Source organism: Hippocampus zosterae, chromosome 15 (assembly GCF_025434085.1).
Source record: "Hippocampus zosterae strain Florida chromosome 15, ASM2543408v3, whole genome shotgun sequence".
NCBI lineage: Eukaryota > Metazoa > Chordata > Actinopteri > Syngnathiformes > Syngnathidae > Hippocampus > Hippocampus zosterae.
The window spans coordinates 6667611-6680931 of NC_067465.1; the positions used below are offsets into that span (position 1 = coordinate 6667611).

Genomic DNA, 13321 nt, shown 5'->3' on the forward strand with positions numbered 1-13321 from the left:
GCTTTCTGGTTTTCACCTTTTGCAGAGGGTTCCTGGTAAAACGAGGGATTACACTATGTGAATATATTTACGAGTTCATCGACTATATTTAACTATTTTAAAGGGGAGGGGGGGCATGGGGGTGGAACAATCCACTTGCGTTGGAATTATTTCTAAGTGCTTTCTGTGCCACTTTGCCTGTCAATTTTTCATCAGGCGAAACATCAAATGGCCTCAAAGTCCATTTAAGGGAGGAAAAAGCTTAGCGGTTGAGGGAAAAGCATCAAGGTGACCCGCCCCACTGACTGACGTTCCAAAAAGGCAATTTAGCATGCGAGCTGAGAAGCGCAAGTGCTCCACCAGAAACTACTCTTAACTTGTCATCAAATTGAAGAGCCCATGCCTAAGTGCCACGCATATATATACTGTGTGTGTGTGTATATATGGGAGGCACGGTATTCTTGTCCTGCGTAACCGCCAACGTCGTATTTGATGTGACCAGGCCCGGACGCGTCGGGGTTTATCTCGGGCACGCAGGAAGCACAACACCGAATCGGTCACCGTTCATTCTTTGGCTGGCGGGATAGAAGTGAATCCCAGTCAACGGTGCGGCGAGCGCGTGGCGGCTCCGGTGCGTTAGCCTAGCGCACCGGCAAAACCGCATTTAAGGACAGTGAGTCTTCCAAACCTGTGGCCTGTGTTTTGAGATTAAGAGAAAGGACAGGCAAAGAAAGAAGGAAGTTAGCCATGTCATATGAAAACGCTGCTGGTGAGGAAAGTTGAAAAACTTTGCGAGGACCTCGACACCCTGCATGTCAACTAGCTCCCGAGCTGTTGATTGAAGCCGTGCTCGAGCCTGCAGCGAGGCTTTTCTTTCCCCTTCCTCTTGCTCGCTTTGTTGGCAAATCGGTTATCCTCCCACGGGACTCAACGAACAAATTCAAGTAGGAGGCTCAAGACAAAACTTTTGGGGGGAAATTCCACTGCGTCTTATGATTTGTGCGATGCAGGAAACTAACGCTGTGCCCCAAAACGGTGTCACGTTTCTTGTTGCGCTTCCTCTTTCATCCCTCTTCCCAGGGCGGAGGTCGGATCCCCGCAGCAAGTCGGCGAGGCCGCCGAGGCGTGGCAAAGCACGGTCACTCGGTGATATTTCCTGATTGCATTTCAACTTTGGCTTTGATCATCATTTTCGCTCCGTATTTTGGCGTCACATCTATTTTATGGATGCATCATTGCGACATGCAAAACCGGTAAAACTGAATAAAGACCAATGCTGATTCTGGGGCCACTTTACGCAAGTTGGGCCTCACAGCGACAATGAAGAAGCATCCTCCCGTAAGGGCAATTTCGTAAGCACGGATTGTGATTGGACGTGGGTCATGATCAAAACAGTTTTCGGATGACTGACATGCACTTGGCTTTGGAGTCAGCCAATCCTCCATGAAGCGTCTCCAGTTGGTCCAAAATGCCGCCGCTCGCCATTTGACTGGCTCCCCGTAAGAGGGAGCACATCATTCCGCTATCCCTTCACTGGCTCCCTCTACATTTTAGAAATGGCCTGGGCGCACCTTCCTCCCCCGGGGCCTCAGGTCTGCGGAGCAGACATGATGAGTGGTCCTAAGCGGGGGCTCCGAGGGGGTGGAGCCTTTTCCGTGGCAGCTCCCTCTCTTTGGAATAAATGTTTGGCAAGCCCCCTCGCTGCCCATCTTTAAAAAAAAACAAACAAACAAACTCATCTCCAAAATTTTTGTTCCCTGGCTTTGGACTCAGCATGCGACTCGGTTTTTATTTGACTGCGATTGTGCTTCCGACCGTCTCCCATATTCATTTGGTGTCTCGAGAAATACAGTTGAGTTGAGGAACAACAAGAGGTGCGAGATTCTCATTCTTATGAAACATTTCACAGGTATTGCAGACAGAGCAAATCAATCAAGCATCCGGGGCCGCGTGTGAAAATTATGAAAGCATTTTCGAGGCAGCACGATGAGATTTTTGGAGAGCAGCCTTGTCGGCGTCTCACCCTCCAATCAGGAAGGCAATAAGAGCGATCCGCGTTTGATGAAGGTGTTGCGACGCCTTTTTTTTTCCTCCACGCCGCCCAATTCGGTCCATCTTCGTCTCATCATCTCAAATGGATGAGTGAGCGGGCGCCACATCTGACGGAACACGGTGTCTTGCGCCTCGCAATCTGGGGCAAATTGAAGGCGATTTTCAATAACTGCCCTGACAAGCAGCGATAGGCAAATCCAAGGTTCCATTCTCACCAAATGACAGTCTGTAAGAAATACGACGATCCAACAGGACGGGCCCTAAATGGATCATAGCCGACTTGTTAGAGAGAAATTGTCTACCGGCGGCTTCATTTTTAAGCGGTCTATTTCAGAATGACAACAGCGAGGATATTTGAGCTTCCGCTACAATCAAACACAGTTCCAAAGAAAAAATGAAATTGAGTTTTTGAGGCTTTTCGTTTCCCTTTCACTGAGCAGAGGGACCTTTTTTGTTTTTAATTCCGACGACAGCAGGTTAAACATTGCGTTGTGTTTGAATGCAAGCACCGGGGAAATAAGCGGTTCGGAAAACGAATGGATGGCGGACGACTGCGGGTAAAAGGTGGTCTCCAAGTGCCAACTCGGCATCGCATCATCCACAAGTGGAGATCTGCTTGTGGTTCCTGACAAACGGACATTGCACAAGCAGACGAGTCGCCTCTCCCGCGCTGAATTTATAGGGAATGAGGCGACCCGCTTCGATTGGCCGGGAATCGAGTCGGCTGTGTTGGCTCCCGCGAGCGCGCAAACACCCGTTTGGAACCGCGCCCATCTACGAACCTTCCAAAAGAAAGAAAACGCCACCCGAGCACACGGTTAAGACCACATTTGCGGCTTGCACCAAAATATTCAGCCAAGTCATATTCTGCAAAGCGGTTCTAACTTTAACCCAAATGGCTCTCTGTCAACATATTCATAGTTTTACTTCAGCATCGCTTTCAGGTACTTGATGCAATACCGCATCAAACCGGAGCAGGTCAATCAACGCTTGGCCAAGGATGACTCCCGTTTCGAAATCTCCATGTAACGTGACAGCCCGATCGATCGTTTGGAGATCCCGAGCGAGGCACAGGCTGCAATTTCAAGCAGGCGCATTGCATCATGGATCAAACGCGGGCAAGTGTCAACCGTGTCTCATTCTCCGGAGCAAACCCATGGATGAGAGCCGTTTCAAGATATCGCGTACATACTCCTCCGTCGACATCGTTTGCGAAAAACAGCCAACCCAACCGTTCGCCGACACGCTTTGGAATGAGACCGCATGATGAATTTTAGCAGCATCTCGACAACGATTGGGACTAATTGTGTGGGCGCTAATCCCATCCCATGGTAATCTACAGCAAGGCTCAACACGGAGCCGGCGTCTCCGAACATATGAAAGAAACGATTCCATCACAGGCACGGCACAATCCCGCTGCAAAATATTCAAGCACCTTGGATTTGGTGCTTGATGGGGGGTTTTGTTCGCCATTACGGTGTCACGGTTTTGACAAAGGTGGCCAGGCAGGATGCTGTAACACTAATGCCTTCAAAACAGATCCCGCCCACTCTGTCAAAGTCCTGCGCTCGCTCCTTTTTCTTCTTTGTCTCCTTTCATTCTGCAAAAACAAACCGAGCCCGGTCGAGGTTGAGCAAAATGATTTCCCTGGTGTGAAAAGCCCTTCCGTAATCCATGTGACGTTTGTTTCTATATTTGCTTGATGAATAGACGGATGATTGAGACCGAGGTGAAACGAAGGCCGTGTCGTTCCTCAACTGCAAATGAAAAAACACATTCAGCATTTAATAATAATACTAATAATAATACATTTTATTTATAAGCGCCTTTCAAGACACCCGAGGACACTTTACAATAACAAAAAACACCAAACATTTGCCAACCGTGAAGTCATTTCGAGAGCACTTTACAACCTGCGCTAAGTGCATCTTTCGCCACGTTGCGAAGGATGTCGAAAGCGGAAGTGTAAAGTTTTCTTTGCAATACGCGCTACCGCTCGTCGAAACCACATAGTCTGATTAACATCGCGTGGTGATGGAATATGAATTAAAAAAAGAACCCCCCCCCCCCCCAAAAAAAAGCCATGTCGTTTGCAGCCATGTCAGGACGCCGCCGTACTCACACCTGCCGGCCACTGAAATTGACATCACAGCTCGCAAATGTCACTTTTTATTGCAAAAAAAAAAAATGCGAACATGATATCGTCTTGAAGGTTTGGCGAACCACAAAGAGAGTCAATCAGTCACGTATTCACCACTTTCACTCAACCTGTTGACATTTTGACTTCACGACTGCATACTGAACACGAACAGAAAAGGATGTTTTGTTTCTTTTTCTTTGTTGTCTTTGGCATGCAAATGGTCTCCTTCCGCCGCCGCGCAGGTCGACAGATTCACTTGTAACCAGTGATTGTTTTGATCCATCTACAAAACAAACTGCAGATGAATTATGCAAATGCTACATCTGTTTATAAACCTCCATGGAAAATAGCATTTGAGGAGAACCGGCGCTTACAAGGAAATGCCAAGGATGCGGCGGCAGCGAAAGCAGCTGCGATGCATGCGGTAAGCTCCCGCAGAGGTCAGGAGGGCGCACGGGGATTTTCATCCGATTCTTCGAGGATAGCGACAAGTTCGACAGCGCAGTCTTCCTTTCCGCGCACCTTCATCTTTGTTAACTCACCGTGCGGCCAGTGTCAAATGTCATTTTTAGTATTTATTTGTATTTTTGGTCACGTCGCGGGCCGCTGAAGAATGGATGGTGGACCGCAAATGGCCCCCCGGGCCGTAGTTTGGCAAGGTCTGGATTAGGATATTTTCCATAAACCCCCAAAATTCTCTCAAAGTTGTTGTGAAAAGTCCACCTTTGCCTTGGGCTTTTTGGGGGAAACTTTTTCTGACGGAATTTTGCCAGCCACTCTGCTACGAGACCAATCCAACCTCATCTGGTCATTTGACCGCCAGCATCAACTGGCCTTTATGTTTCGGGCTGAGCTCCTAGATGAGCCAATTAGAGGCGCTCAAAACAGGATCAGGATGACTAATTAGCGTTAATAATCAGAGATTCGGACCGCTGGTGTCTGCATCGCTTATTCAGCGGGATGACAAAAGACATGGATCATCTTGCCCCCCAACAAAATTGCCCCGAGATTCCGACCATGAAATGTTCATGCGTGCACATAGCGGCGAGGGCTGGCTCAGCCGATCAAAACGCTTCGTCCACTGGAGTTGTGATCGGCGGGTAAAGCCTGAAAATCCCACCTTGCCCTACTTTTGTGCAGGTTTTCCAAAGAGGAGAGGAGGCCTCAAAAGTTTTTGCCAAATCAATAATTGTGGAAAACGCAAGTCGGCCGTGGGCCACCGGCAACAATTTCGATTTAGCCAAGCCACAAGTAGTTCACACTTGACACGCGCAGCGCCGACATGGCGGGGCGCCAACTGGAGGCCTTTCGAAAGTCAACCGATTTGAATGAATTGTTGACTGAATGAAAAAAGGGATTGAAGTCAAATGAAATGGCTTGCTGGGCCCCGGCCACAAGCAAGCAAATGGCCTCTTTGATAATTCTTCACATCACAAGGATCTCATTTGAAAAAAAATCTAATAGACCCCAATGAAGGTACAAGAACACTTAATAAAGTGTGTGTGTGTGTGTGTGTGTACATAAATGAGTGACTGTGAGTCAGAAAGAGTTGATTAACTTAATTCTGTGACCACGGCGGGACTTCATTCCTTTAACGGAAGGCTCCCAACAATTTGGTTCCTTTGTTGGAGTGAAAGAATGAATGAAACGAACGTCGCTCCCGCATTACTTTGATTCGTCATTCAATGTTCTCAGGACAACAAGGCTACACGTTGGCTTTCAAGGTTTCAAGCGCATTTGTTTACAATACCGACTACGCATCCATCTTATGGGTCCGCGTTTGATCAGAGTGCAAATCTAGGTTTCGGTCTGACGCAGGCTCCGTTGGGTTTTCGGGCTGCGTGCCGCATACAAACCAGCCCGAAACATCAGCGTGTTTCAGAAACAATCACGGCCCCTGGATGCTTCCTTGATGGTGCCGAGCTCCGAAAAAAGACAAGACAAACAGTTATACAAATAATAATAATTTTTTAAAAAAATTATAAAGTGGCGTGACTTTGGTTTGCATCTTTTCCGGCTGTCACCGGATGTTAATTTCACAATACTTAACCTCGTTGCCCGCTTGCTTTTTGTATCCGCAGCTAATTTCTAATTTTACTCCAGTCCCGCCGGATTACCTTCATCTACTTAATGGCTTGATTGCGTGTCGACTTCTTCCGTTGGCTTGATTAAAATTTCATTTCTGCCGTCATTAAGCAGAACGGCAGTTCTTTTCTGTAGATGCGCTCGGGCCTCTAAATTGTCAGCACGTTAATTCAACACGATGGTCTTGTAAATAAGGAAAGCCGGGGTTTAATTGCAGCCAGCGCTGGCTGGCGGAATGTCCAGAAAGAATGCTGGGACATGGTGTCATATTCTCAGAGCTCCGTCGGGACTCGGAAGAGCCTTCCTATGTTAGCTGATAATTAGATGGAGCAAAGTCATTCTGCCTGCCTCCAGCCACATGAGTTTGCAGTATGTGGCCTGACTTGAGAAGGTGAGTTTGTCTCTTGATCCGAAAGGATGCGTTCTCCCTTAAATACCAAACTCCTGACAGTGGGGAAGAGGAAGGCCTTGCTCCAGTGCAGGCCGCTGGAGGAGAAAGTGCAAATTTGAAAGGGGGGGTGGTGGTGAAAAAATGCAATTCCTCAGCTTGACCGAAGAAGACAGGTCATCCGTCTGGGCCAAGCAGAGAGCATCTGTTAGAGCACGTAGCACATCCAAACGGAGGAGGTTTGTCCATCTCACAGAAACAATGACAACGGGGGTGGCAAATTGAGGACACAAATGATCATATATGTTCATATAGCGACCTTACAGGAAGCGCACGAGATGTTAAAGTGGAGCAATATACATCAGAAGACCTTGGCGTTGTTTGCGGTGTTCCTCTGGGTTCCGTGCTGGGGCCAAAGCTATTTCATGTATTCATGAAGCACAGTTTGAAGATTTCGACCATCATCCGTACTGGCAACCAAATCACGGCAGAGTTGGTGGTCCCCCAGATTGAAAGATGATCGTCGACGGCTTTGGGGCCGAGGCAGAAAGAATTTGGATGGACAATTTTGTCACCCTAGTTATGGGTAAACGTCACAGTGTCCATCACTCAATCCAAGTTTGAAAAGAGACGTGAAAAAACAACAACTTGATCCTTTACCATTAAAAAACTACTTCCAATAATATATTGGCAGAAGCGGTTTTCATTTTCATGGTAAACCAGATTGTTGGCATCCGCTGAATGGAGTAATTAAGTAACTTGTAACCTAACTTAGCGACCTTAAAAAACAAATCATCAGTGAAGTCGGCGTATTACTTTTTCAAGGTCGATGTGGAGACTCTGCAAACAACATGGTGCCGCAGCACCAACAAGTTAAACAGAGGTCATGTTGACAGTCAAGTGTGACGAGTTGCATTTCAATGCTTTTGGAGCATTTCGTCTTCTGCTTTCATAAGTCAAGCCATGTCAAGGTTTTCTTGAGACAAAGGGTATGCCAGGCTCGGCAGAGGCCACGATCTAAAAACAACAGATGAAAATGGCCATCTGTCACCTTCGAACCAAGACCATGACAAAGATACAAGATCTTTGTAGGGTTAAACAACCCCCCACCCCAAAAAAAAAGGAAAGACAGAAAGAAAGCAAGCAAGCAAGTACGTGCCCTAGTTTCAGCACTGCCCGATTCGGAACGCAAGATTGACACAACAAGGTCAGGAGTTGCCGAAGGGAGACCGATATATTGCTGTAGGCGTGTTGCAAACTTCAAGCTGGCGCGATACACACGTGGGGGTACTGGGGGGGATCATAATTCCTGGCTGGACTGGAATATGTAAATGAGACATCATTAATCAAATCGTATATCAACTTTAAACAAAGTTGTTACTGGTGTAACCTGTTTTTTGACTATTTTGTGTGGATTTTTACAGTACGGGTCAAAATGACCCACAACATAATCAATGTGATTTTTTTTTCAACATAATAGGAGGGTTAAATATTACATTCAAGACTCTATTCAGCATCAAAAATATTTTCTCTAGGCTACTTGATGAAGACTTTGTCCTCTCAGCTGATCCAAAAGTGTATTTGAAAAACACGGCCGAGTACATCATTCTCGCTTCAATATTGTGCTCAATTTATTGTCGACAAATCAATAGGGTATTGAGCAGCAAGTATTTTGCAGCGGTATTCTGGACCAACTGGAGACGCTTGATGGAGGATCGGCAGATGCCAAAGTAAAATGCACGACAGTAATCCAGCCGGGATGTGACCAAGGCACGTACGACCGTTGCTTACGAGAGAAAGGCGAGGCCCGAAATGAAAGAAGCGGGATTTGACAACGCCACCAATTTGCCCGGCCCGTACACCTGCACAATGAATCGCTCCTTCCTCAAGGCCAGATAAAACCAAACAGGGGGGCGGGAGCGCGGGGGGGTCTGGAGTGATTTGTGTGTGTGCGCGTCTGAATATGGATGTGCAGATTCAAAGAAAATCAAGTCAGCCAAGCAACGATGGGCCGTGGCCCCGCATTGCCTTTGAACGGATGCTAGTCAGTCGCACCTCTCCCCAAGGTTGGCGAGTTGACAGATCGAGGCCAGTCCGGGATGACAGTCGAAAATGAAGACGTATTGCCTTTTGCGGCCCGATGAAAGAAGGGCATTACACGGGGAGAAACCAACCGAGCGCTAGACTGCTTTCAACGTGGCGAATGTTGCCGCATGCATCTTAGAAATGAGCCTACCGACATGGCCATCGTTTCCTCCATTTTTCAATCTACACCGGCGTGCGTGCCACATAATGAGATTCTTCAATCTCCCCTCTTATTTACTTTTTAAACTCTCAACGGCAGCGTGTCCATGCCGTGCCATAAATTATGAGATTGTAATCTTAAAGGTCAGAATGTACTTCTTTTTTTTTTCCCCGTCCGTGTCAGACTGTTTGTCCAGCTCCTTGCCTGTACCGCTGGCCTCTGTGAGCATGCATACAGATTACGCTTTCATGTCGATTTGATCATCCGGAGGTAGGCAACCAAATAAAAAAACACGGGGGCAGCGGATCCATTTTCGAAAAGCAAATCCAGGAGGCGAAATTGAGCCAGACACACCATTGTGACTTTCAATGTGCTCATCTATCGATACAGTCGCTTCATGTATTTGTTTGCTTAGCTCAGTGACACCCAACCATTGTGCCGGGGCACATTAGAGTGCCGTGAGCATGCCGACGGCGTGCGGCGTGAAATGATCGCATTTGACTTCGTTGGTGAGACAAATATTTATTCCTAAAAACAAAATGTATCTTTGTCCATCTATTTGTGAGAACAATTTTGAGTGACAGAAAAAACAGCTAAATGATGTTCTATTAGATGACAAAAAAGTTGACATGCGAGTCTTTCTGACAATTTTGTTTGGTGGTGTCGCACGCGATTTCTTTTAACTTGAAAATGTGCCTTGGCTCAATAAAGGTTGGGAATCACTCACTGGATTAGTCCTCAAAACTTGGTTTGCCTGATGCTTCGATTATGCCTGAACCAAAAAAAAAAAAAAAAGAAATCCTGTGCAGTTTTCTACGGCGGCTCACATGAATGGATTTTCAACCATGGCTAAACATTGCCTATCTCGCGAAAAGTCATGGCAAACTGTATCATTCATTTTATTCATCGCAATAGTATGCTTATTTATGACTCTGTTTTCATATGACAGTTGAACCCTCGGAGGACATCACAAATTTGTACGTTATGCACATTGTATTTGTAGAATGTAGTCAATGCATACGGCAATACCTCCAATAAGATTCAGCATTAACAAGCTATTTGAGCATTCCATTAACCTGCCATTCATGTTTTCTCGAAAGTGGGAGGAAACGGGAGAAAAGTTACACGGGCAGAACATGCAAACTCCACACAGGAAGGCCAGAAATCAATCCTTGCACCTCCGCACTGTGAGGCGGACGTGCCAACCGTTCGACCACCAAAGAATCTATTCAACAGCGCTTATCCTGAACAGGCTCTCGGGGAGTTGCTGGAGCCTATCAAGAGGCAATAGTCCAACTGCATTCCTCGTAGCTCTGCCTTAGCAACAAAATATTGTTTGGAATCAAATAAGATAACAAAATATACAACGTGTGGCCGTATGGTGTTGTTAACGCAAGTAGTCTGGCAGAAATGAGAACAATCCAAATAAGAGAAAAAAAACTACTCTCGTTTACCAAGCGTCATTGAACGCACCCCCGATGCGTCATGGGGCGAATGAATGGCGGACGCCGTGAGCGGCAGGCTCGCGCCCCTCATACTGTCGAAACAAGGAAAAGCCAACGACGTGCACAACAAGACAGAGCAAAATTGACAAGAAACCGACATGACCTGTAACACAGTATGGCGGCAGCGATGCCGAAGCCACGTTCCCTCTCGGACACGATCTCGGCAACAAACGAACAATTGCTAATCAACTCAAAGCGCAGCAAGTTTCAGGTGACAAAGCGCCACTTTGTCAGCAACACAGAAAACAACGTGGGCTCAGAAAAAAATTCAGGGGTACTACTGGAGCACACCGCGCAGCAGTACAAGAAAAACAAAAGGGAAATAGTCAAAGAGAATTGTTCATAAACGAGATGCGACTCACCGCTCACCACCGCCGTGCCTTTGACTTTCTTCGTCGCGCTGACTGACGCGACCCCGAGAAGCAATGTGCTGTTGCGTCACTTCCGCCATCATTGAATCCAGTTTACGTGTCAATCCGTGACATATACATCCATATTCTTGTGAAAATGTCTCGAGGCACTTTTGCCTCCGTCTGCCTGTGTCAGGTTCCTGTTTAATTTGTCCATTTCGTTGATGTTTTCAAATTTCCCCACTGTGGGACATATAAAGGTTTTCTTATCTTATGTTCGGGTCAATTAGAGTTCTTTGAAGATCCTCTTATTTGTTTTCAAATCTTGAAATGGCCTGGCTCCACCTTACCTCTCTGAGCTCCTCCGCCCCCACACACCTGCCCGGACTAGACGTTATTTGAGGTGCCGAGAACTAAGCATAGGCTGAAAGGAGATCGAGCCTTTTCCCGTTGCCGCTCCCTCTCTTTGGAATGACCTCCCGCTGAGCATTCGGGAAGCACCCTCGCTGTGCATCTTTAAAACTAATCTCAAAACGCATTTGCATTCTTTGCGCTTTTGACTCAGCATGACAGAGACTTGATCTTAGTTTTACTGTTTCTGTACTTTCTACTTGTCTTCGTTATTCATTTATTGTTGAATTGTATGTTGTTGCATGCAGGGGATTTGCTCCATGTACAGCACTTTGTACACAGCGGTGGATGTTTTAAAGTGCTCTCTAAATACAGTTGAGTTGAGATGAGTTGACTTTTGACTCTGGCTTGTTGTCACGCACGTGTGCGTATTCACACAAGCATGCACTCGTGCTTGTCTAGTATGCATTGCGAATCAAAATGGCACCGTGTTTGTTTTGTTTTTGAGTGGAACGCGTGACACTGCTGCGGACGACAAATAATATCAGCACCATGGACAGCAGCCAGCAAACTTGCGCCAGGCGAACTTTTCGTCTTTCGGGTTCCGTCCTCGCATCAACAACAAAAAGAGTGGGAATATCACCGTCGATTTGAGCTGTGAAATAGAAAGTACTCATCCCCCGAACCCGGAACCCTTTCACGAACGCTAGCTTACTGAAGCGCGTGTGAAGTCAACAAAACACGTCAACGTGTCAACAAGACACAATAGCCGAGTCGTTGAAATGAACAATGTCATTGACATAAACGGGCTGTAATATATATATGTGTGGGTTTTTTTTTTTTTGGGGGGGGGGGGGGTTGCTTCTTCCCGACCACGAACAGCTTGTTCGAGTCGTGACGCGGCGGCCTATTCTGTTCATTATCCGTGTCGTCTTCTTTTCTCAATGGTGGTGATTCTTGTCGTTAGCGGGCCAAAGCTAAGACCGGTGCTAAGATGCTACATCCAAGCTTCAATCCACACCGCGAACAGCCGCCGCGCAATACGCTGCCGGAACTTACCGAGGACGAAAAATGGAAGCTCGGTGTTTTCTAAGTCGTCCACCACCACGACGTCTCCCGGGAAATCGTTTCGAACCGAGAAGAGAAGCTTGGGCTCGGAGGCCGACGGGCTGTGCATGATGCTCAAGTCGTTTTCCCTTAAAAAGGGCAGCGCCGAGACGGTAACGCTCTTCGTCTTGCATTCGGCGTCCTGGTTCTGGTCCTCGTCGCCGTGAAGACACCGCGCGTTTCCCGTCAAGACTGCCAGAAAGAGCCCCGAGAGCAGCAGTGGCGGGAGCGGGCTCGGCCCCGGCTTCGCAGGTGCCATGGCCGATGCTTGATTTTCCCTCCCCTCCTTGTAGCTTTTCACGGAGGCTGCTCGAGTCGGAGGCTGGCGGGGGAGACTGAGTGAGCGGCTCGGATGCGACGGCGGGCTCTCGGGCTCAATGAAACGAGTGCCTCTTTTTTTCTTTTTTTTTCTCTCACGCTCCCTTTCCATCACATGGTCGCGTAGCAATCCACTGAACACGGGCGCCGAGGGGCAAATGTGTTGTGGAATTGATGAATTTAAGTGTCAAAATGGCTGAATAAAAGCCTAACTAACTATTCACCTTAGGGCTGTATGCCAATACAGTTACAGTTTCGATTGACGGCGAGGTCCGATCCGGCTTCTTTCATCTACGGCAGCTGGCTCAAGTCTCACCAGAGAAAGGAAAGGTGAGCACTTTGAAACAATCCTCCCTTTGTCACATCTCGGCTGGAATACTGTCCTGTCCTTGACTTTGGAGTCCGCCATTCCTCCCATCACGCGTCTCCAGGTGGTCCAAAATGCCGCTGCATGCCTCTTGACTGGCTCCTTCTACATTATAGAATTATTTTCAAGGTCCTATGATTTGTTTTCAAATCTGGAATTAGCTTAGCATCACCTTACCTCACAAAGACACCCCGACACGCATACACGAACAACCATCCGCACTCACAATCACACTGCGGGACATTTTAAGTGTTCCATTAACCTGCCATGCGGGTTTTCTCAAACGTGGGAGAAATGCGGAGTACCCGTAGAAAAGCCACTCAGGCACGGGGAGAATATGTAAACTCCACACCGGAAGAAGGCCGCAGCCGGAGCCTGCGCCTCTGTGCTGTGAGGCTGACTCGTGCTCACCAGTCTGCCGCCGTGCCGCCAGA

At 47.4% G+C, this 13321-nt stretch overlaps 1 protein-coding gene across 7 annotated transcripts in view; it reads right to left on the reverse strand.

The window, feature by feature from the left end:
• The window catches only part of astn1 (astrotactin 1), a 94091-nt gene extending 81329 nt beyond the window's left edge, over nucleotides 1-12762 (reverse strand). For 5 of the 7 annotated variants that reach the window (XM_052087714.1, XM_052087711.1, XM_052087710.1 and 2 more), the window contains exon 1: nucleotides 12155-12761. In XM_052087714.1, the coding sequence (XP_051943674.1) occupies nucleotides 12155-12632 (478 nt within the window). In that variant the 5' untranslated portion in view covers nucleotides 12633-12761. Of the gene's footprint in view, nucleotides 1-12154 lie in introns of all 7 variants that reach the window. The other 2 variants (XM_052087713.1, XM_052087709.1) reach the window with 1 other exon arrangement.
• Between the last annotated feature and the right edge of the window lie 559 nt (nucleotides 12763-13321).